At 36.9% G+C, this 24,805-nt stretch overlaps 1 protein-coding gene across 1 annotated transcript in view; it reads right to left on the bottom strand.

The window, feature by feature from the left end:
• Window positions 1-407: 407 nt before the first annotated feature.
• The window catches only part of KERA (keratocan), a 33,287-nt gene continuing 8,889 nt past the window's right edge, over window positions 408-24,805 (bottom strand). The window contains exons 3-5 of the mRNA XM_041120425.1: window positions 22,954-23,107; window positions 7,705-8,597; window positions 408-2,364 (exon numbers count right to left, since the gene is read on the bottom strand). Of these exons, the coding sequence (XP_040976359.1) occupies window positions 2,192-2,364; window positions 7,705-8,597; window positions 22,954-23,107 (1,220 nt within the window). The 3' untranslated portion in view covers window positions 408-2,191. The remainder of the gene's footprint in view (window positions 2,365-7,704; window positions 8,598-22,953; window positions 23,108-24,805) is intronic.

The following is a 24,805-nucleotide window of genomic DNA, read 5'->3' as shown; positions in this document are numbered from 1 at the left end:
CTCCAGTGGATTGGAAAAATCAATTAATATCAGGCCAGCTGGTGGAAAATAACTGCTAAAAGTGTTTTCATCAGATTACGTGCTCCTGATTTCATCACATAATGCCCCTGTCAAGAAAACCGAGTACACTGATGCTCCAGTGTCCCTATATGATTTTCTGTATCATCCCTTCTCATATATAAGCTTGACATCTCTTTGGGGAAGGGTTGGTCTTTTCTGTTTTAATATGTATATAATGCCTGAAAGGGTCATAATTTTTGGCTGGAACTTCAAGATGCTTTGCTGTATGATCAGTTAGGACTGTAAATAATGTTGATAATATACATATACGCCTGTGAATATTCACTTTGGAGTATGTATATTTGTTCTTTGTTTAAAATAGAAATTAATTTCCCAGTACAAGCACATAATTATTGTTATAATTTAATTAGTAGTATTGTCACATAATTTTTTTTTCAAAAAAATAAATTATTATGCTATTATTGAGTAAAGAACATAGGTAAACATGCATACATATTGTAGAGACTTTTAAAATCTGTATTTTTTCATATAGGCTGAACACAGAGGTACAGAAAATATTTTGCTAGAAGGGCAGGAGTTTCTCAGCAATCACATAAAAAGAACTGCAAAAATAAATTTTTTTGTGACAGGATTTTGAATGGGTTATTTCTATGCTGGGTTATTTCCACAAGTGCACTGGAGCAGAATAAGGCCTGATTTTCAGATAAAAAGAGATTGAATGTTAGAAATTGCAGTTCTCAACCCTTTTTAAAATCTACTTTTAAGAAAATGCTTCATCTTCAAAGAAAAAAATTATTCCGCATGCACAGTCTTTAAATGCTTGTTACTGAGACCAGTCTTAAAATGTTAGAAATAGATGTAAGCTATCAAAGAGCAACTAATTGCTTCTATCTACAAATACAAGAAGACTAAAATAATATGACTGATGGATAGTCTGTTGTGCTGGCTATCAGAAATAAAAATGTCATCCTCTCCCAGTGAATAGTTGAGTCTAATATTCAAGTTGTGTATTGAAATCCCAATACTATCTTATAAAAATAGAAAAAAAGCAACCAGATTTCATAAAAAGATGCCCGCTGATATCTCCCTTGTTAGTGAATTATGAATGTGCTGTATTCTAAATGCCTGGACTTCTCTAAAATCCAGTGTTACTATGTGTGTGTATATGAGTCAGCAGATAGCTAAATACTGCTCTAGTTGATTGTATTTGCTTAAACTGACAAAATTCCTATGCAAATATTTGGCTAGTTCAGTAAATAATTGGGAAGGGATGTATCTCTTAATTTCTTAATTTTCTCTTTATCACTATTATATTAACTAGCCATTCCAATTTTTGTGAAGTACCTAGTGTGTGAAATACTGTTCCATTACTGTTCTTGGTTTTATCTGTATAGAAACTAAAATAAACCAAATATTCAATGACTATCCCAAAGCTACAGAAAGAAATGGTGTCAAAACTAGAAATGGAATACTGAAGAATGAAACAGCAGAAAATTAGCACTTTGATAGACCAAGATTTCATCTCATGTTCCCTTGTCCCTGGATTTGAGTTGGATCAGTGTATTCCAATTCTGAAATCATACACTGAATGAATCCATACAACAGTATATATTCAGTATATTGCTTTGGTTTCTAAGCCTCATACACGCCATGCCTTAAAAGTATCAGTCTTCAAAGAATGACAGCAATTTATTAGTTATTTACATGTTAAGTGGTCGTTCACGATTAGTCACTATCTTAAAAAAGATAGTGGCAGTTCTGATGTTTAACCAAGTGCACCCAAATTCATTGTGTTAGTTACTATGTAACAAAATAAGGAAATATAATTTGTCTGTAGCAATGTTGTTAACAGGATAGACATTGTAGCATTTGACAAAAGAGAGAGTAGCCAAAAATTTGCTTTGGAATATTTGGAATCTTACACAGCTGATTTTCAATATATTGGCATTAGGAATTCTTAGGTAAAGTGTTAAGCACATGTTTCATGTCCATCCAAAATCTCTTCGGAAAGAAGAACAATCTTTTCAGACATAAAAAAGATGCAAGAAAAGAAAAAAATTAAAGTCAAAATAAAGCTGTTACTTCTTGATTTATGAGTTAGAACAAGTTTCATTCCAGCAAAACTTGTGTCTTAGCACTCTCACAGTACAAGAGTGACACTGCAATATCTTTATATGACAACAGCTTGAAGTAATCGGAAACATATCATGATGTCCAATGGGATTGGAGGTTGAATTTCATTTCCATCCAGGCGAAGGTATCGGAGGCGAGGGGTGTTGCCATATAAACCATAGTCTTCTGCTATGGCAATTGAGACTGGGCATATTTGAGTACCATTGACACCTGAAAATGTAGATCAACATGTTAGGTAATTTCCATGGGAAAGGTTCATGAAGATAAAATTCATTTAGAAAACAAATAAAACAGGCTTCCACTGATACTTGCGCGGGAGACACTTGCTCCTATGAGAGTTGGAAAATGCTGATTTAACAATTAACTGCTTTTTTTGATCAAGTAAAAAAGCTTCTTAACATAATGTAATCTAAATCAGTCAATCATGTATTTAATGTGCTGCAGTTATGAATAAAGGCCACTAGATGCATAGTTTTACCTTGGACAGAGAGGAAACCAATTTAGACAACTACTGGGTAACTATTCATTGAGAAATAGCACTCTGCCTTCAGAGAGAGAAGAACAAAGTCAATGCTGAGAGGTTTTGAACATCTTACTTCAATGACAGTACATTAATTTTAGCTGATAATATTCCAACAGTATTGAATCAGAGGAGCTTTTCGTATAGTGCCTGTAACTTTTAACATCTGTACTTTCCTGTTCTCTCAAATTCTTCAGTACGGTTCATTTTAATTGCAAGAATAAAACTTGTGAAATTGGATATTTTTCTTCCTAATCTGAAAGCCAACAAGTCCTTAAAATTCTTTATAAATCACAAGTAGCTTGTTTCAGTTCAGCTAAAATTTAAAATTATGGCTTAAAACATTACTCATTTTCATAAGAGTTGAATAGATTGAGTTCTTTACAATGTCTCCCCTAAGTTACCTCTGCACTGTCACTGGGCTAAAATGCTTTTCATATTTTGTCTTCAGTTGTTGAATAGTGTGGCTGCCACTGCCCTATTTCAGCCTCAAAATGGCCTTATTCTAGAAAACACCAAAGCGGTGTTTGTTTATCAAATTCCTTTGATGAAATTGTGGTATTTAGTGATTGTTCTGACTGCTTGAGGATCTTGTTGGCCCCAGACCACCTGCAAAAAGTGGTTGAATGGAGAATGTGTGTGTAACAGATTTTTTTTAGCATAGTTTTTTTAGCAGCCCAGAAATAGGAAAACTAAAGCTTTCTACTAAAATTTTTCTCCCTTATATTTAGCACACATCTTTTGATTACAATCCCCCAAACTGGTTAAATGCTATGATGAAAAAAAAAAAAAAATATTTTTTTTTTTCCCCAAAGAAAAAAACCCACCCTATTTTGAAGAACAGCCCAGATGTTTGCAACATCTTGGAAATGGACTTTATGTTTGTCATGGAAACTAGATAAATACATCCAATTGGCCAAGGCCTAAAACTTTTATTATATCCATTATATCAAAATGTCTTTGCTTATTTTGTGAAACTTGATTAATGTTTGTAAAGCATTTGATATTCTTGGAAGAAACAAGCTACAACTGTTTTTTATGTGTGAAGCTACAAAGCAGGAAGCTTGAGAGCGAGTTTTCATTATGAAAGCAGTTATTAAAAGTTTTACAAGTGAATCAACACCATGTAGCAGAAAATATCTGCCTTTTCAGGTCAGGACTATTGTCCTTAGGAGACAGGATGGCTTCAAGTGTGTTCTAAATCTCTGTGTTCTCTGACCTAGAAACTATCCCACTGCACTAGTTTGCACTGGGTTAATTACTCCAGCCTTAAAGTGAGGCAGCAGTTATCTAATCATAGGCCACCTATGAAGAAGTTATTTCCTGATGATGTGTGGTATGAAGTGGTTTGGGTTTTTATTGTTCTCTTTCCATCAACAGTAAATCCTACCCAAATTATCAGAGGAGTAAAAGCCTCTCTCCTCTTCTCTTGCAATCCTGTTCATGGGTATATTGCTGAATTTTGCTTAAGCAGGAGGGGCAGGGCAGTCCATCTACATGGGTACAATTCACCCTACCTAAACTGATCCTTGTAGAGGGTAAGTGTCAGTCAAAGTAAACCATTTAGACTCTGTTTATAAACTCTGGAGAGAGATTAATACTTCTAAAAAGTGACTCACAGCTCCTTAAGATGGGATGATTTTCCCTCTGCAATTGTGTATCTCTTTCCATTAACTGAGTAGGTGGTCGGTATAACTAACCCAAACTAGATACAAAAATCTAGGATGGTTAATTCAAATAAGATGAATTCCACCTGTTGTAAACAGTATTGTTAAGTGGTGTAATATTTTAAAATGAGATTCTGGAGCTGCTGTAGGAGAAAACTGCAGAAGAGCTTCTCATTAATGGCTAATACTGTATGTCTGCTGAAGAACCACAGAATATCCTGTTTCCTGTCCAGTAAAACTCATAATTTAGAAACATTCAAAAAGTAAGTTGATCTAGAAGATAGATGTGTTCTGACATACATGATTGTGAGGGTATTTCTGTTCTATTCTTGTAACCTCTAGCTGCACTCACAGTAGTCCAACTTGAATGGTTGCACTCCCTTTCTCCTTCTCACATAATATTTAACAGCAGCAGCCATGGATCACCCTGCAAATCTGTACCTTTCTGGGCTTTTCCAGCAAAGAAGCCAGTGCTAGCTATAGCACAGGGGTCTGACAATAAGTCAGGATCTGTAACTTCAACCATTTCTTTCCAAATATCCTATAATGGATTCTGATAGACTGGCATTGCTATTTAGCCCAAGGACTTCTCCCTTTCTTTACACATGGAGTAATATTAGCTCAGAGGAGCTATCCCAATCTCCTGGTGTTCCTCTAGCGGAATTTACTGTTTGCTCCCTTTTATCGCTCCTTTGATAGCACTGTAATATCACCTGCTTACCCTTGCTCCCTCGCAACATCATCCTTTCGTGCCTTGTCCTCTTTTTGCTTCCTCTAACACTCTCTTTTCCATCATTTGACATCTCCCCAGAGCCTCGCATGTGTATCTCATAAATAAATATGTAACTGTGTGTTTTAAAATGCCATGGAACAAGTGTGGTGCGTATCTGTTGTAGCCATAATTAGTTTTGGTTTTATGTTGACTTTGCTTCCAACTTTCAAGTATGTTTTTTCCTCTGCGCACTGAGATCGGTGGGGAGGGGACCACAGGTGAAATCCTGGTTCCACTGAGACCAGTGATGAGGCTATCATTGATTTCACTGGGCTTCAGGATATTGCCTTATATCTTCATAAATGGTCTCTGGAGAAATAAGGCCTTGGACCATTTTGATGTCTGAGCTCTTGCAATGCCAACAGTGTAACTATGAACCACCAAGAGAAAATAAAGCAGCAATTGGCAGGTGTGCAGGGTTATCTGAGAATTAATATTATAAAAAGGGCTTGTACTGCACACATGAAAGTAAACTATCAGGAGGACTCTTTTGTGGAGAAACCAGATCCAGGTTTTTACAGTTATTTTTCTTTCAAATCTTTTACATTTTTTATCTTAAAATAATGACTGATCATCAACTTTCTGGGTTTAAGATGGCAAAAGCAATTTGCAGAATTAATGCCATATCTTATGACTTCCGCCTGATGGAATTACATTCCTTGTTTACAATCCTAAAGGCCCTTTGAGATATCATCTATGAGAGCAGTGTCTCATAAAGACTATGTCATTATCCCTTACCTCTTGAACAACTATGCGATGTGGTAGAATGTGCCTTACATAATACCTGCATTCCATTTAAGGTGTCAGGTTGCGTATTTAAATATATTTTTGACTACTTTATATGTATTTACTAAAAAGAAAAACTTTTTTTTTTTTTTTAATTAAAAGCAGTGTTGTGCTTAAGTTAGTAATGAATTTTGAAAAGTGGTAAAGGCAGCAAGGAATAAAGGCTTATAGAAAACTATTGTGATTTAGGCTCATCGGTTCCCATGTGTCATTGGAAAATGTGACTTGAGTTTGCATATACTACACAGGTTGATTTTCATGCTTTTAACCTTTTTTAAACTTATTTAGGAAAGGAAGATAGTTTGGCAGCTCTTTAAATACTACCTAGACACAAAACACTTCTTAAACTGGACAGGTTACGTTCCATTGATTTCAATTTAGTGTCCACTTAAAGTGACAGGATTCTGTTCCTGAGGCCCTGCAGTGAAGCAATTAAAATAAATCCCTTTGTAACCAGGGGGCAATGAAATATGTTCAGTAACAACATATGTCATAAGCCCTAACTCTAATTAACTGTTAGATTTCTCACAGGCCACTTAAATATGTGCCAGTTATACAAAATTGATTTCTTTTTACAAGGTTTCATATATTTGTTTTGCAAAATGCAGTGAATTAACCTGAAATATTGATGAGTATCTTCCTTTGATATGTCCTTGTTTCATACAGGAGCCAAACCATTATTTTTAGTGTATTTGTGAACTACAGGGATACAAAACAGGAGTATAGAAGCATTTATTCAATTAAATCATCATGGCAGGAAGACAAATGTAGAGACTTGGTTACCTTCTGTGCAGTGATAAATAGAAAGTCATCACTTTGATTTTGGCTTTTGGCATGAAACAAAGGATTTAAGGTCTGTAGGACGTACTGAGCAGATACTTTACCCAGTGTCCCTAATCACCACGTCCCCGTTGTACCTGGATGAATCTGGAAGCAGCGCTAGAAGCAGAACTATGACATGACAACAGGCTTCTTTTGCGTTGGGTACAAAACCTTGTCTCGTTCATACAAAGTGGAAAATGTTAGAAGGCATTTGAGGAGATAAACCTTAATAGGACAAAGCTTCTGTAAAGTTAGTGAGAAGATTTTTCTTGAAGACTAAACCCAAGTGTCAGCATTTTGTGCACAGTAAACAAAAGATGGTAAGGATATTCAAGACTGAAATATTTAAAATCCACATTCTCATTAGTCATATTTGAATTAGATTGTGTTGACTACAGCCAACATTTTATTCTGTTTTAAGGGTGCCTCACCTTAAGCTCCTACTACATAATTTGGGTGGGCAGAGAGATACTCAGAAGAAGTGAGCATACAGCAGTTCTGTTAGTTTAGTGAAGTCCCTAAGGTGCTCAGGGACTTTGAAAATCTAACAGTCATACAGATGTGGTTTGAATATCCTAACTTGGTGCACCCACTTTTTTATTGTTGTTTCTTGGTTTTTTACTCCTAGCCTTTCTGTGGGAAGCTTAATTTGTTCCTACAAAATGGTTACTGGCATAGACATAGTGAAATATGAATGCACAAATTCTCCTTAATCCGCTCATACTTCTGATCTGCTTGCAAAGTGTTTTTTCTGTATGCATATGAACATTTTTCACATGTGGTATTACTTCCATGCACATATTTGGTTGTCATATTTTAGACGTGACTTGAAAACTGGCCTGTGGGAGGTCCTCTTGCTCATCTCCCTATAATCTACAGCACATTTTTAATCTCTTTATTTCAAAGAGCATTTTTTATAGTTAAGTAGACATTTTAAAATAATTACGTCTTGGCAGGATCCCACACTGACAATACACACTTACTTTTGATTCTGTTGTGATCAAGGTGAAGGTGCTCAAGGTGAGCATTGAATGGTGGAATTTTAGTGAGCTGGTTGTGAGACAGCTGTAGATCTAGAATGGATGAAACATTAAACCCATTTGGGGGAATACCGTCGTCAGATAATTTATTGTAGTTCAGCCTGAGGAAAGTCACTTTGGGTATTGTACTGAAGTAGTTTTCTGGTATCACTTCAATGGAGTTGTTGTCCAAAAATAGCTGCAGTGTGTTAGCTGGAATGCTTGAAGGCATTTTCTTGAGTGAATTTTTTGCTATGTTGAGTTGCATAAGATTGTTGAGTCCTTGGAAGGTGTCACTTTGAAGAGCGCTGTCCAACAAACTGTTATGGTGCAGATCTAACATAGTAAGGTTTTCCAAATTGCTGAAGACTCCTTCTGGGATTCTGGAGATTTTGTTTCTAGCCAGTCTTAGCTGTTCCAGGCCCACTGGTAATGGGGCAGGCACCTCTTCCAATTCGTTATCTTCAAGGAATAAGTAAAGCAACCTTTTCAGCTTGCTCAACACACCATTTTCAATTCCACTGTTGGTGATCTTATTCTTGTTCAGATTTATCCATCTCAGATGAGTGGCATTCACAAAAGGCTTCTCCGAAACTGTTTCAATTAGATTGTTTTGAAGATAGAGGTACCAAATTCTTGCTGGGATTATAGGTATTTCTTTAAGTCCCTTGTTATCACAGTATAATGCATTGGGGAAACTAGGAGGGCAAAAGCACTCTCGTGGACACTCGGAAGTGTAGTGAGACCAATGCTCAGGATCCAGCTCATCATAAACTTGTCTTACAGTTCGAGTCCACACAGAATTGACCAAGAATAAGAGCAAAAGGCTTGTATAGACTTTTAGAGTCATTGTTTGCCTTGGAAGGGGAGAAAAACAATTAGCTGCCTCTCAACAGAACTCTCTAACAGCATATTAGATTAACAAAGCAGTATTACATAGAAAATAATATTTCCTCTATAAATAGCCAAATTCTGTCCTCTGGCATGTTAAGGAAAAACTGAACGGTAATATAAGAGGTATAAACAATTCAGTGCTGTATGTTGAAGAACATTTTCCTGATTCATCTCAGACTCCACATTGGCTACCAGTTTAACTGATGTTCATGTAAGTGTCATTTCAAAGAACCTGAAAACATGGATCATTTTTCTGACATTAAATCAGTGCTTCTTATAAATTTGTTTAAGTTTTCCTGTACAGAGCTATAAACTACTTTATATAATGTACCCTCTTCAGTAAAACTATCAATACCATGATGATATAAATACTATTGTAGTTAGTGTTCCTCCTTTTAAAATTAATCATACCCTATTTTCTGTTTTTCCTCTCTCTTAAATTACAATGGCATCTGGATCAGATTTTCCAGGGTCTTTTCTCATCACAGAAGAGTGAAAGATCAAAGAGTGTTTTAACAGCTGTTTGTTGGGCATGTTCTTAAAAACCTTGGAGAGAATATGTTTGAGTAATCCATTCCCCTCCCTCATTCACTCTCTCATATCCAAAGTTATGAATTTCCTTCTCTAAAGCAAACAGCCAAAACAAATGCCTGATCTAAATGACACAAAAATAAGTCCTAACCAAATTATATCATATACACTCATGCATCTTGTATCTATTTTACCTACTTAATAATTTGCTTTGTTTAGCCTCTTCCACCATTAAATGATGAACAAAATCATCAATGATAATTTACTCCTAAAGGAAAGATTTGTGTAGCACAAAAACAGTGCTTCACAAACTCTGTTATCTTGCTTGCTTTCTGATGAAGATTAGCAAGCATTTTGCAATGCAGAGGCAAGAGACTGATAGCTGAAATTTCTGGTCAAATTTAGGAGGTTAGTTTTGGCAAAAACAGTGTTTAAAAAAAAGTAAATTCTCTCATAGAATTAAAGTACCAGTAAGGTTAAGAGCTCAGTTAAGTTGCTGCGTATGACATGTAGTCATTTAATAGTTTTCAACATTGTTATTAGCAGTAACAAGTGCAGTATCCTACAAATCTTCCAGCCTCAGAAACTGCTATCTGGAAGCATTCCAAGAAAGGACAAATAAATTATTTCTAACGAATAACATCTCTAATTTACACAGTGAAATGGCACCTTCTCACTGTGTAAGTATTCATAACCTTAATAACACTTTTAAAAAGAAATATAAAGTAATTTACCTTGTTAGTCAAGTTCCTGGAGCTATCAGAAGCCAGTTAGAAATCACTGTAAATTCGCAGCCTTTGGCTGCTAACCACTGTGTTTGCTTCCTGTCCTCCTAAGAATTAATAGCATATAAAACTTGACGTACATGCTGGTATTCCCAGATGTGTTACCATACACACCTTATTAGCTATTGTTTCTAATTTGACATTGCTTCAGAGTTTGGGCTTACCTCAGCTTTCTTGGATCTTCTTCTCTTTCTATTGGTCACTGTTGTTAGACTGTAATAGCTTGAGTCAGGCTACAAGCCGTGTTCTATGAATACAGCCTAATATATACGCATCAGTGGCTACAGCTTTTAACCCCTAAAATAACTAAGGCACCTCAGCACCTAGGCAGGAAAAGACAGGAAATCCTGACTTTAATATCAAGCAGCCACATTGCTGAAGGCATTTGATTTCTACATTTTAGCAGATGAGAGAAACTGGTCTAGATGAAACAGGTAACACAAAATGTACCTTTATTCAAAATTTTTGTCAGAAGATACTTTACACGCAAAGCTCACTTACATCATAATTCATTCTCATAATACCTGAACTGGCCATAAAGAATTAAAAACAGTGCCATCTGTTTCTACGGAAATATTTTATTTGATTTTTATCAAATGCAGATGCTGCCATGCCATTTAAAGACATAAGTCTTGATTAGGAGAAGAAGATAGCAAAAGCATTTGCTAAGAATTTTTTAATAACATATTTTCATTTCTTTAAAGATTAAACCATACCTTCTCCTTTTTGTTCAGAGAGATATTTACATAAATTTCTACAGTGTTATCATACTCTCCAGTGCCTCCTGCAGTGAGGTCTGCTTTTAATTATCAAGGCACCAATTAATTATCTTGTTTTATCATTGATCTAAAGTAAACTCTTCCCAGCCAGCTTGCTATCCAGGGCATAGACACATATTTCTTGCATTAAGTATTTTGGAGGATTTTTGTTTTCTTTTTTAGTCCAAACTTAAAGTAAAAACTTAATATGAGGAAAACTCCACATTCAAAGTCAGAACAATGGCGTAAGTATTTTAAGGAAAAAGCTAATGAAAATACTGAAAACATAAAATATATCCTGGTAGCTTTTATGAGTTTATATTAGTTTTAAAGCTTATTTATGTAATTATTTTAATTCAGTTTCATCTAATTTATTTTAACAATAAAACCTCTAACAACTTATTTCATAATGTTTAATGCTTTGCTTCCTAAACTAAGAACGTCTCAAAAGAAGTTTAGAAGTAAAGTAGACAAAAAGATAAGTAATCAAAAATAGGAAAGCAATCCTTAAGTACATGGGCAGCTTCCACTGACTTAAGCAAGGCTAATGTTAAACACGTCATAAATTTTTTTTCAGAAGTGTATGTTTGTACTACCTTGTTTTTTGTTTAGGGAAAAATACATCCTTACTACCAGTAATTTTTACATGGCTTAAGTATATGCTTGAAAATAAAACAAGTGCTTAAGTGTTTCAGTCTGCTAGAACTCCAGATTCTTCAACATCTCTTAGAGATTGTTAGGGCTTTCTTATAAGGCAGTTATAACGTTGATTCCTTCATGCATGCTAAGCTGAATACTTTCAAAAGTTTAAATTAGATGAAAATAATTTACATCTATACCTAAAAATAAAGGCTCTAGCTTTAAGCAGATGTACTGATCATAAGCACAGAGATTAGATGTAAACTATTAACCTTTTCATTACGGTGTCACTTTAAACACCTAGGCCTGAAAACGTTTCCTTTGACCTCCCGCCGCAGCCGTGGTACCACACTTTAATGATGAGGGGCTTGTCAGCTGGAGTCCCCGGAAGGGAAGTGGTGCGAGGCAGAGGCACCGCTGTGTGAAGGTTAAAATAGTTCTGTGTTCAGCTGCGAGTGATTTAAAGAGGCTTAAAGAATGAGCCGAGACCTTCACGAATGTTATGCTGAAGAGTTTAAAATAGCGAGTCCTGGTGGCAGGTATCTGGTGTGACACACTTACTTAAATGCAAGTCGCCAGATGTTGCACATTTAACAAAAAAAGATTGATTTATCTTATGCTTCATGGGGGTCTGAATTTACCCTTTAACCTGCTAATCACGTACAGATGTTCATTAAGTTGTCACAGAAGTCACTGGCAGAGGGACTTGCTGGTTATCTGGTGACAGGCAATGCGACTATTTGTATGAACTGCTGCTCAGCGAGGGAGAGGCACATCACAGTCTGCCCTTTGTGGATTTGGAGGCCAGGTATTTGATCCTTATCAAATACATACGCTGACACCCCATTCAGAGAAGCAGTTCTTCACTAGGAGAAGAAAACAGCAAAAACATTTGGTGAGACTTTCTCAGTAATGTGAATTTTCATTCCTTCTGACGCAAACAAAGAGCAGAAAAAAAAATGACAAGAAATGTTCTCAAAATCAGGAAGAAAGAGTGTGATGACTGTAATGTGTATTCTTACGTGCACTCAAAAATTTTGGAAAGATCTCTGCAGGAACAAGTGATTGCTGGGATGTCCAAGCAGGTTTTGCAGAAAGGCCTGCTTTCCATGAAACCTTCAAGATTACACACATACTGTCTGTCATGCGTTTGTTTTGTTCAGTCCTTCATCATCTGGTGTTACTATTTATTGTTTAAAGGGTGCAACATATGGTGAGAAAGTTTTACAGACTAATAAAAGACCACAGCCAAGATTTTAAAAAATGACTAATGTTTTGGGAGGCTTTTTGTTTTGAGTATCCAACTTGAGACACTTTCCAGGGCCTTATTTTCAGTAAGAGGGGGCTAAGAATTTTGTGTTAAGGAGGTAATTTTTAACTTGCGAAGCTGAGCAGTCAAATATCAGTGAAACACAAACTGCTCCTGAGATCATGAACAATCTCCCAAAAAGTAACAGTATGCAAGGTATTTGCATGACAATAAAAGGAAGTGGAAAAATTACTACGCTAAAAATACTGTGAATGCCCACTCTGAATTTTGGAGACCTTTTAAAAGATACTTTTGGGAGTATTCTAGTTTGAGGAAGGTGTCTCAAGTTATTACAGGATTTTTGCTCCATATGTCTCCTGGCAATCCACATTGTTAATCAATGTAATAAGAGAATGTGTATTAAAAAAAGAAAAAATCGAAATGTGAGGAGCACCAACAACCACAGAGGGTAGTAACAACTCCTTGAGCAGAGTGATGTACATACTTGAGACTAGAACAGCCCACAAGCTTGAGAAAGACTAGAAGGGCTAAAAAGATAGACTGGAAAGACCCATTGGGAGGAGATATGGACAACTGGGAGTGCTGTAAGAGCTGTTGTTCTGTTTCAGCATCGAAGTTGCTGACGGTGAAAAAATGCATTGCTTTCTTTCAGTAATGGCTGCCATATGTCTCCGATTTAATATGAAGCAAGGTCTGTTAAACATCAAGCATGTGTATAGTTCATCACCAGCAAACCCAGGAGTGTACTGCAAGCAGAGCTAATTCACCAGCCCTGTGGATTGCTCCATTTAGCAAAGGCTGCAATCCAGTGAGCTTAATTTGAGTACTACTTTACTAAAATGCTAGGTGTCTTGCTCCAAAGGACAATCAGTTTATCTGAAACATGCTCTTAAATTCCCTTCATGAGGACTAGAGAAAAGGTGATGCTTCAAAACCTGAAGAAGAGAGTAAGTCCAGTCTATGTACCCTTCACCATATACTTTTCTGGTAGCTCCAGACAGCTATGCAGACCACTTAAGGCAGGTGCTTACATTTACTCAGGGTTCAGACTGCCTCTTTTACTTCTGAAGATTGGCCTGTAGCGGTGATCTCTCTCTCCTTTTTGCATTGCTGCTTGAAATGGAGAGTAGGAATCTCTGAGTTTTACTCAGAGGCAGAAAGACAAAACTTCTCTTTCCAAACAGTTCCCTGAACACCAGACAGTGATATATCCCAATTAATAATATCTGCTACTCCTTTTAAAAAGGAGCCACAAAAGGCTGGCAAGACCAAAGACTCTAAAATAAAGCAGATGAGTGAGCCCTTCAGGCTAGCCCAAGGGACAGTGCAGGCAGATCAAAGGGGCCGGCACAGATGTTCCAGACCCTGCTCCTACAGATGCATTTCACTCTACATCATTCCTGGTGAAAACACCAAAACCAAAACAGACTTAGGAGCAGGAGCTCTGCACCTCTCCTAGAAGCCTAAAATTGCCTGCCTAGACCTCTCAGTGGGAGAGATTGCATCTCTTATTTAAATAGGTATTTCTGTGCATATGCAGGCAGCTAAAGTATAGAGAATTTACCAGGGGAGCTTTCGGGTTTGGTTAGGAGGAACCCTGGAAAATAGTTGGGTTGGCTTAATTTGTGAGATGTAAATGTCACCTGATCCCTTGTTTATATAGGGTTTAGTATGATGGGATCCTATTCTAAAAGTCCAGAAACAAAATTCTAGCAGTTTACTTTCTGCACACCTTCACTCCCTTGTAAAAAACCACAGTGAGAACTGAGTAGTTCAGCTTAAAGAGGTCCTTGCAGAGCAACACATTTCGGAACAGAATAACTATGGAAAAGGGCTCAGCTTTTATGGGAAATATAGTGCTCTCCTGAATATGCTTCATTAAGGAATTTTTTGGCTGTCTGTTCCCTTTTTCTCTCTATTTTGAGCTTTTTACCACACTGACTCTACAAAGGTTCCATGACCCAATGCCAAGATCTGGTATTTATCTTGGCTAGCTAGGTTTAGTTTACCTACTATGCAAATGTGGCTGTCAATCTCTTACCTTAATTTGTTATCATGATTTCAACAATTTTGACACTGAAACAAATCTATCCTACGCAGGGACCCAATTTTTAAAATGCTAGATGTACAACCATATGTGCTAAATGTATCATAAATTGAGTATCTAACATGCATTTATCAATTACACACTTGGGCCTGCATGTGGCTATTTAGATGATTAATGTTTTCCAGGCAACTAATGGTAAATTAAAAGATGAGTTAGTCATCTGATGCCCATTCAGTAAATCTGCAGTTTTGAAAAGTAAACCATCATGGATTAAATATTCTAAGATAGCATAAAGATCGTGAAAACAGGCTGTGAGGTGTTAGTGTTACTTTTGTTCTCTTACTTTGCTCTGTTGTTAAAGAAGTCCAAAAATATTTGAACTCATCTTCATTTTAGGTTCTTACCATAGGATGATGAATTCCAAGAAGCTTAGACTTATAGAAAGACCTATCCTCTAAAATAAATGACAAGGATTTCTTAAAAGAGTACTCCCACAACTTAATGAAAAAAATATTTTAGTCCCTTTATAATAAAGCTCTGCTATAGTGACTCTGCCAGATGAGAAATTCAAGGTTCAGGTGCTTTTTTAATATTTAAAAAGAAAAGCCAAATGGCATAAGCTATATGAAAACCCAGCCCTTATTTTCTTTTCCATTAATTGTAGTATTTTTTGGTCTAATTTTTAATGCAGATAGTCTTGGGAAAAACTGAAATTAAACGTTAAAATATGGGGTTTTTTTTTTCTTAAACTGTCATGTTGGTCGTAATTTTTGAGAGTTGGCATTTCCCAAAGCACTCAAATTTTCTTCCAGAGTCCTGACTTGAAGCTAGAATCTCACTCACCATGAATACTCCAGTCACTAATTATCCTTTCAGATGGAACATGTTGAAACTAAGTCTTTATACTACAGATGAAATTCCTCAACACCCAGCACTTTGGTGCCAACTGACACCACCTTTTTCTTTGAAGACAGCCTGGAACCCAGCTCCAGGGAGAATTCATACATCCCTTCCCTATCCAAGCACCGTGCAGCACTCCAGAGGCCCTAAACCATCAGGGTCGTGTTCCAGTCTTAGATGATTCCCCTCATCTCGGTGGCTGCTGTGAATCCCAGCGTTAAATGCCTAGTTCCGTTCTGCATTCTGTGTATAATATACAGCTCATCTCAGGGCTGTGGTTTTTATTAAGAACAACATACCTGTCATCCTTTGGAGTCTATGGTGGGAATGAAAATACTGCAGGGGATGACTTTTCTTACCCAAACTTAGGAACCTGAATAAAAATATCTCATTTTTACACATGGAATCACAAATTCTTCTTGAAATCAATGCAACGTTGCACATGATTTTGAGTACTTATTAGTCTTACTGTTTATTTTTTTGGCAGCAAAATGGTCATTATGATGAAGTCTCAATGTGAAGTTCAGGAAACATTTGTTTATTTAGTTTGAAAACCAGTCTACAGAGTAAGATGGATGGCAGATGCACATGATGAGATACTGGAAAGTTGATGAAAACAGGAATTTTGAAAGACAACACTTGGCCTTGTTTATCTTGAGGACAGCTTATTATTAAATTGATTTATAAGGTACGAAATTCCTGAAGACTTCCAGTACTTCTGTCTGAAGTCTTATGCTTGTTTCAATAAAAACATTATCTTCAATAGAAATATATTTTTTACAGATATTATTCAATATATTCCGACGTGTCTTTATAATTTTTGGAATATGTGCTCTAGTCAGGTTGACCAGATAACACCACCATCTTGCACGCTTTACCCCACACTAGGAGACAAGGGATAAAGACAAAAATGCTCTTTTGCACAGCGTAGCTGCCCTTATAGTTAAATCTAACAGCCATCTCTTTGTAGGTCCAAAGGCTACATGTTAACTTGGTCACCTCCGTAGCCACAAACCCTTGTACTAACTGAGCAATAGAAGAACTGATCAAGCTGCAGTGGGAAAGATAACAGGGGCAGCAACCTCCATACTAGCGTGGAACTCCTGGCATGGAAGCTCTCCAGGTCAGTGATACAGTAGTATCTTTCTCTGCTGAGTGCTGAGGCATCAACCCCAGCAAGGAGTCCATCTATCTCTTAAGAAAATGCATATTACCTGCCTTGCAGGCAGTGCAGCTATGTCACAGTGGACTTAGCAAGCAGCTCCTCAAGAGATATGAGATGTGTGAGATTTTGCATGTCTGGTGAAGGATAGAAGCCTAAAGTCAGCAAATTCTGTATTATTAAGCAGCTAGATATGTTTTCTGGCAAAGAAATGTGCTACAGTTCCCATTGGTATCCCGGACTTAGTTTGCCTTCTCTCACCAGCGTTCATGCCTGTCCCTTGGGAAACAAAAAAACCCCCACTGATTCTGAGAAAATATTTGGGTGATTTTTCCCACCTCTGCTGCTGAGATACTATAGTAGGGATCTCTCTGCAACTATGAAAACATGGTCTATATGCTAATCAGAATGATCTTACGGTGGTTTAACTGTTACAACCAGATCTGACAGAAGGTATAGGCAGCACTTACAAACCATTTAAAACAATGTGGGATTTTTTTCATGAACATTTAAAAATACTTTTAAACACCTTATAACAATAAATTTAGACACTGTTGTTCAAAATGTCACTGAAGACTGCTTTCTTGGAGGGAATAAAAAACTCCATGATCCTTTATATCTTCCCCTGTGAGGTGGGTTTGATTTGTGCTCTTTTGCCAGAACAGTAGTACTTCCAAAATAAAGCTTTCATCTTGTTCACAAGTCAGATGCATTTGACCAAATCCCTGTGCTTCAACACTGTCATCTGGACTGTAAATAACACTTCTCCTTTCATGTATTTGCCTCATTTCTTCTCTGCCTTCTAATTAAGACTGGTTTTTGTTTGTTTTTCTTTAACAATTTCAGAATAAAAAGGTATGCTGTACCACAAAGGTACTGCATAAGGGGGATTATACTTAAATAATAATTATTCAGGTAATCAAGACTTGTTATATATATGTGTTTTCTGATCTGCAGATTAAGATTTCAAATTCTGAAAAGGAAGATAACTCCCCCCCCAGACATGTAGGTGGAGATACACATACAAAGAATTATGGTTTATAACACCAAAGAGTAGCAATACATAATTTTTTACATATGCTACCGCCCACTGAAATCCTCAGCTCCTGATTACATACCTATACCTTCATATACATTGGGGGGGGGGGGATATAGATGCCGACAAAAAAATAAAAGCTAGAACCTTAAGGGTCCACAAAAGCTATCAAACTGACGACAACTTAAAGTGTCCAAACTGAAATCTTCAGGACAAAGCATTTATGCGATTCAGTGAGCACAGCCTTGAGGGATTCAGTCTCAGCCTTGAGCAATTCAGTGTCACCTCTGAACTCGTTCGAGTTGGGCGCTTAAGGCAGGTCACCTCTCAGAGAGGACCGGTGGGATCCTTCTTGTGATTCCAACATGTGGAGATATGGGCACAATTATTTCCTGTCTAGCCCACAACCACAGCTTTATCTCAGAAGCTGCAAAGTATAATGTGACTAAAAGTGCTTCAGCTTCTTCTTTTAAGGCTGTTTTGCTTTGCATAATGAAGCGATCATTTGCCCAGGCACTTGAAATAGGCACCACTCCTACATTCAAGGTGAGTGTCCAGAAGTACAGAGTTAGCACTCCTTTTCTTTCTCTGAGCTAACTAATGCTGAACTGTTCACACTAGAAAATATTTAAGAGATATTTATCCATGAAAGCTATATAGCCTACCAATTAAGTTATTTTCTTACGGACTAAGTGTCTTCTATCCAATATCTAAATCTGCAAAAAAGTTCAGAACCAAAATGTCCACCGTAAGCACTCTGTCCACTGGGCTGGTAGCTCATAGACGGTTTCCCTTATTTTGTGTAGCCATCTAAGCATGTTTGCCAGTGCTGTCCCACATGGGAGAGTGCGATGAGATGGATCTCTGACTTCACTACCAGCACTCAGTAGCTCACAAGTGTCAAAATGGGAGCAGCTTTGCATAAGCCAGCTACAGACATCTGGGCATCGAAGGAAAGTTTCCACAGTTTTTACCTATGGAATCTAATGTTAGCTGAGTTATGATTTTGTGAGTATCATGGGAGTCTGAATTATGGACTAGAACCTGAAGAAATAAATTTTCCATGTGAATTTAATGCAAAACCCTTCAGCTGTAGAGCTGGCTATTAAAATTGGATATTGTCCCCTGATGGTAACTAGTATTCTTAGAACCAGAGATTCACAGAAATTATAAAGAAGTTTGAAGGAACATCTGAAGGTCATTTAGTTCAACCTCCTTCTAAAAATAAGGCTAACTTCAAAGCCAGATCAGTTCCTCAGGGTACTGCCCATGCAAGTTCTGAAAATCTCCAGGGATGGAGAGTCCACAGTCTCCTTCGGCAATCTGTGTCAGTGCTTTACATGCTCAGTGTGAAGAATTTGTATGTCCAGCCTGAATTTCTCTTTTTGGAACTTTTCCTTTGCCTTCTTGTCCTTTCATTGTGCACCCCTGAATCTGGCCCCTTTTTCTGTAGTGCTCTTTTAGGCAGTGGAATACTGCAATAAATCATGGATCTGAAGCATCTGGGACATGCGGAGAGGCTAAGGCAAGTGACTTGGCATAGCCTGGAAAGGAGAAGGCTGAGGGAAGTTCTCTTTGCAGCCTTCCATCTTAGTTGCTCTCCACTGAAGTCCATTTTGCTTTATAACCTCAGTTTCTACCACCTTCAGTCTATGCTTGTTGCAGCTGTACATATAACAATTCAGACTGCCTTTCTTAATGATGTTTTGCCTTCTTGTTTCCAGTTTTCAAAATTGGTTTATGCTAAATAACTACCTATTTATTCCCTTTCAGTAAAACTGAAGGTTTACGAGTACGGATGGGACCCTGCCAGGTTCTTTGCACTAGGACAGCTGTAATCAACCCCTGCTCACTCCTTTCTTGAACCATTTGACAATGCTGGACTCTGTAAAACAGTAGAGGGCATGTAGGATTTATGCTTCCAGCGAATGTGAGCCACTGCCTGTTCCTTCCAGGGAACTTCTGTAATTTAATCTAATATGAAAAATGCCTTTTAAATCAGACAATACTTGTTTATTTGAAAAGTGACTCTATCTTTCTGAATGGCTGTGCAACATACTTGCAGACCAGTTCCTGAAATTTCACGGGTAGTTTTTTGTCTGTTGATATAGTATATTGTCATTGCAATACTGCTTTTCATGACATTCGTAGCAAACTTTCCCTTTTATGTCTGTTTTCAAATTCATGTCTTTCCAAAAGATCTTGATTTTTGTAAATTCTTCCATATGAAGCTTCACATGAAAGTGTCATGACAAATTTACCCATTTTAACCTGAAAGAAGGAGGGACGCATGTTGGAAGTGAATTGTATAGCTATACTATAGGCTGCATATTATGTGGCCCTAAACAGACTTTAGTTCAGGCTGATATACCCACTCCACTGTCTCTGTGCTACTGCAGCTGTGTTATTATGTCTTCATGTCTACCTACTTTTAAGTAACATGTTTGCACTTGTATACATAAGTATTTTATAATGTGATCAGGTTAGGTGGGAACAGGGATGCATGCATCATGTTTTTCAGTATCCAGAATGCTGAGGGCTTTATAACCAAGATCCATCACCTTCCCTTCCAGGAAGGGCAGAAATTGCAAGTTAGGGTGACTCAGTTGCCAAGGCTCTGGTAAGTAGGGTTAAGTATTCCCAAACACCTACATTTCTGCCTAGTGCCTAGAAAACAACTCATCTGGCTTTCCTAAACTGAGAACTAAGGTACATCGCTATTGTGGCTATTTGTTTCTGTAAGATATGTAGAATTTGGGAACTTAAACAGTCTTTGTAGTGATTTAGACCAATTCATTAATGCAGAAGCAGAAACCTGTGCTTCTGGGTCTCACAATATGAAAGTAAAGAAGTACAGTGTCTCATTTCTCCTTTAGCAGAAGGACCTCATGTTCTAGTTTTTTCACAGACAGTGTGAATAGCAAGCTGTACAATGTTATCTCTCCCCAGCTAACTGGGAATTTCTGAACCACAGGAAAGAGGTGTTCAAGGTAAAAATGTACTGCCAAATGCCATTTTCTCTTAGCTGTCCAAGTGCTCATTGCAAGGTGAAGGTTCCCTAGTTTCCGAGGGAGGTCATTGATGCTGTTTGCTATTTTGACAGAGGACTTCCTTCTACTGTATTCCTTGAACAGAACTTCAAAATGCCTTGTGAACATCTGTAGATGCTTTATTTCCAACATACAGCTATGTAGAAAATACCCTCATCAACAGGTTTTAATCTACCCTGAGGTGGACTGTTCTCAGTTTCAACTGTTCACACTGTTTCATTTTGCATAAAGATAACTACTTTGCTGAAACAAACTGAAAAGAAGAATATGCTTCTGTCCTGTTTGCTAGATCACAGCTATGTGGTGACACATGTCAGCATCAGTTTGTGCTCTAGAGGTCTTAGAGTTTAATGTATTTTCCTGTGAAGGGGGCAGTTGGGTTAAAATCTCTCTGGTAATGATTGAATGCTGCTTCCCATATCTTTTTCTGTTCTTTGGGGGGTTTTGCATGGAATTCTTTCTTCTTCTCCTATGTTATAATGCCTAGGTGCTATTCCATAGTGATTCCCACTCTGATGTGTTCAGAAAGCCCCAGCTTTAGATTTTATTCTTCTATGAAAATTCTAGCTTACTTGTGAGAAAGATTGCTTTCAATCCTTCCTGTAAGTGGATAAAAAAAGCAATAACACTTACGAATTCCAAAATGACAAAAATGAGGAGGGAAATATTTCTATTGTCTCCTGCATCTCTCCTTTTGTTTTAGTCCCAGGTTTCTTTGTGAATTGTGTATTGATTCTGAACATCTGGAATTGGCAATGTACCAACTAAATGGTTTGGTATGTTGTTTGGGGGTTGGTTTGTTTTTTTTTTTTTCAGAAGTGATAGTTTCTGCTTTTGCTATAGAAACTAGCAGAGTTTCTGTGTGAGTGTTTAATAGCCTAGTAGTTGAAAGGAAAATAGTACCTGTGGGATGATCTGTGTTTGCAGGCAAGCCATTTGTGCTGCTCTGTTACCAACACATTTATTTTAGTGTGTGTTCCAGGATGCTGACAATATTTGGACTATTCATTCCCAGATAGAAGACAGTACTAGTTGAGTATCATGAGTAGCTAGGGCTGCATTTTACTCTTTGCCTGTGGCTTCTGAGAGATTTCATTGTTCTTTTGACAATACTGAGAAATTAATTTCACTATTTCATAGTGCTGTGACTCCCATACTGCAAACTCCATAAAGCATCAACTTAATGGCCAACACAAGTGCAGTGGAGTATGTTAAATTATATGTTTACAAACATATTGAAACTTGAAAGTAGAGAAAACAGTTTATTTAACCTTACAATAAATTTTAATAATAATAGAATAGCTTAGATATCTTGTCTTAACCTGAATTTTTTTTTCAATTTATAAAAGACTGAAACATAGTTGACAATGATATGGACACAAAAATACTATTTGCTATGTTTTATTTTCTACAATCTGGTTAAAAGTAGCATGCAAGTAATTGAATAAAAATACTTGTATATATGACTTATTTTGAAATAACAATTATACCAGCAATGGATAAAAATCTTACCATGAAAGTTTAAATGAAAGTACGACAAAAAGAAGAGTAAACAATTTTTTAACCTGAAAAATGTTTGTTTCCCTGTTAGCTTTCACATATTCCATTAATTTAATAATGTCATGGGCTCTGAAAACATATTTCCATACATTTTAAATTGTTCTTAGATTGTTAAATCATTTTTTCCTTTGTAATTGATAACAATATGAAAAAGGCGTGAATAATTAAGAAAGTTGGATTGGTTGGAGAGCAATCTTGTATTTACATAGGCTGGCCCATACTGCTCAGCACTCTGATGAAACCCACCTGACATCCATGTAAGTCTGGTACCAGCTGTCATGTATTGCATGCATGGACGTAGATTTCTACAAAGTCGAATGCTTTTCATCAACTTACCTAGCCAGATGAAGGCACATTGTACACCACATTTGGTAATTCTTGTGCTTTCTAAATACAACCGTTTGTAAAAATATGCACACATTTCCTTAAGGTTGCCAAGTGCATGCTAAATATTAACAAACAGAATGGATAATAGGCAGATCGACACTTTTTTAAAGGCATATCCTAATTTTAAAGAGCTATCATGATGTAATTCCTGAAGTTACTGCCCCGAGAAGCGAACTGGATGCTCCCAGGTATCTCACTCCAGTGAAACCTCAGCAGCCACGCGAAGGCAGTTGTACATCTCCTGTGGCAGATCAGCCCGAGTGAGATTGTTTCCATCCAGGCGCAAATGTGTGATCTTGGAATAGGTCATTGGCCCAACAACCTTACAGAAGCTGCTCAATGGGAACTCTGAAACAAAGGGAACACGAATAAGAGAAAGCATGAACAGTTAGGACAAATAGGACAAAACCATTATTTTTCTGCTTTTTTGATTTAATTTGAAATTGTGACCTTAAATTTATTTTACTATTTTTCCATGTTTTGCATGTCCACTGATGTAATTCCCCATAAATTTACTGGAACTGGAGGGGCTTGTGTTAGGAGAGGTTCTTTCCATTAGTTGTGAGAGGTTCAGAATTTCAAGAATGAGTTTTTCAAGTGCTATGTGCTCCCAGTATCTATTTGATTTTTAAGACTTCAGATGTTATATAGAGGTCTAGTCTGGCATTTAGAAAAAAAAGGAAAAAAAATGAAATTCCAGTAAAACTGGAGATGTAGAGAGAGGAATCAGTTATGCTGGGTACATTACAATGGAAGGGTAAAACAGTGCTACATAAGATACTGAAGGAAGCAAAAAGCTTCTGGAGAAATTGAAACCATGATACAGCTTTACCCTTAAGAACAGGCAGTCCAATGGGTGTCTGTGTCAAATATTGGTTTGGATGTGTCATTTTGATTTATGAGTTTCAAAATTAAATTTGGGGCTGGGGTTGGGAAGGAGTTTTACATTTAAATTGTATAGTTGAACATTTCCAGAACAGCAGGATTAGAACATGAGTATAAATGTAAAATATATTTATAAAAATATTTATATTTATTGTAATTTATATATCATGATATATATAGCCTCTATTCAGTTGCAGTATTATTTGGTAACACCAGACAGGTCTTGAATGGAGAACTATGTCTTGTATCTTGTAAGCAGTACTAACCGTAAGCTAGAAATTACATGAAGCAGAGAAATTCTGTGCTCAGTATACATAAGCACACACATATACATATTATACAAATCTGTCATGCAGAGAAGATCTATCTTGAAGAGAGAATGTATGTGAATAAACCTGGTGTCCCCTGCATACCACATTGTGGTATTCTGCGAAGATGGTCCTTCGTTCTCACCTGTGTTTCCTTTGAGTCAAACAGAGGATTAGTCTACTGAAAAGCTCCATCACTACTAAAGAAGCAGTCTGTGAGGCTTCTTCTTCTTCAGGCCATTGACATCAATTGAATTCACACAGAAAATATTTCAAAGGGACTCCTTCAATGAACCCATTCACTAGTATGCAGACAAATTCCATATCTTCAGTTGCTTTTAGGTTGCAAAGAACTACCACTCATAATTTCTGAGAAATCAAGGTAGTCATGGACTTTTGAAAACACCACTTTATATATCTTTTCTGCATGACTATTTAATTCATCTAAGAAAATGTGATGACCTACATTATGTTGTAGTACTAAGGGAAGTGGGGGAATTATCTTTCATATCTCCACTTTAACTTCAGTTGGATTCTTCAGAACTGTCATTACAATAACCTGCTATCATTGATGAGGCATGGCTTGTGTAAACTAAGTATAGATGTACATCCATCTGTACAGGCAGCTCTTTAAAGCATGAGAGCTCAGGTAGTTTTTTGGACAAAGAAATATGATATTGGAGAATGGGTAAGGATTTTTGTATCTTTCACAAAGTAAGTTGTCTTGAATAGAGATTAAGGAAATGTATTTCAAATGTTAGATCTTGATCACCAGTTTGATTAAAGCAAATCAAAACAATTTCCCAGATTTAGTATATTGTACAACCTTGTTTTGGAAGAGTGAGAGATAAAA

The sequence above is a fragment of the Aquila chrysaetos genome, chromosome 26 (assembly GCF_900496995.4).
Source record: "Aquila chrysaetos chrysaetos chromosome 26, bAquChr1.4, whole genome shotgun sequence".
NCBI lineage: Eukaryota > Metazoa > Chordata > Aves > Accipitriformes > Accipitridae > Aquila > Aquila chrysaetos.
Note: the sequence above shows the minus strand (reverse complement) of the source record. Positions and strands in the feature narration are given on the sequence as shown.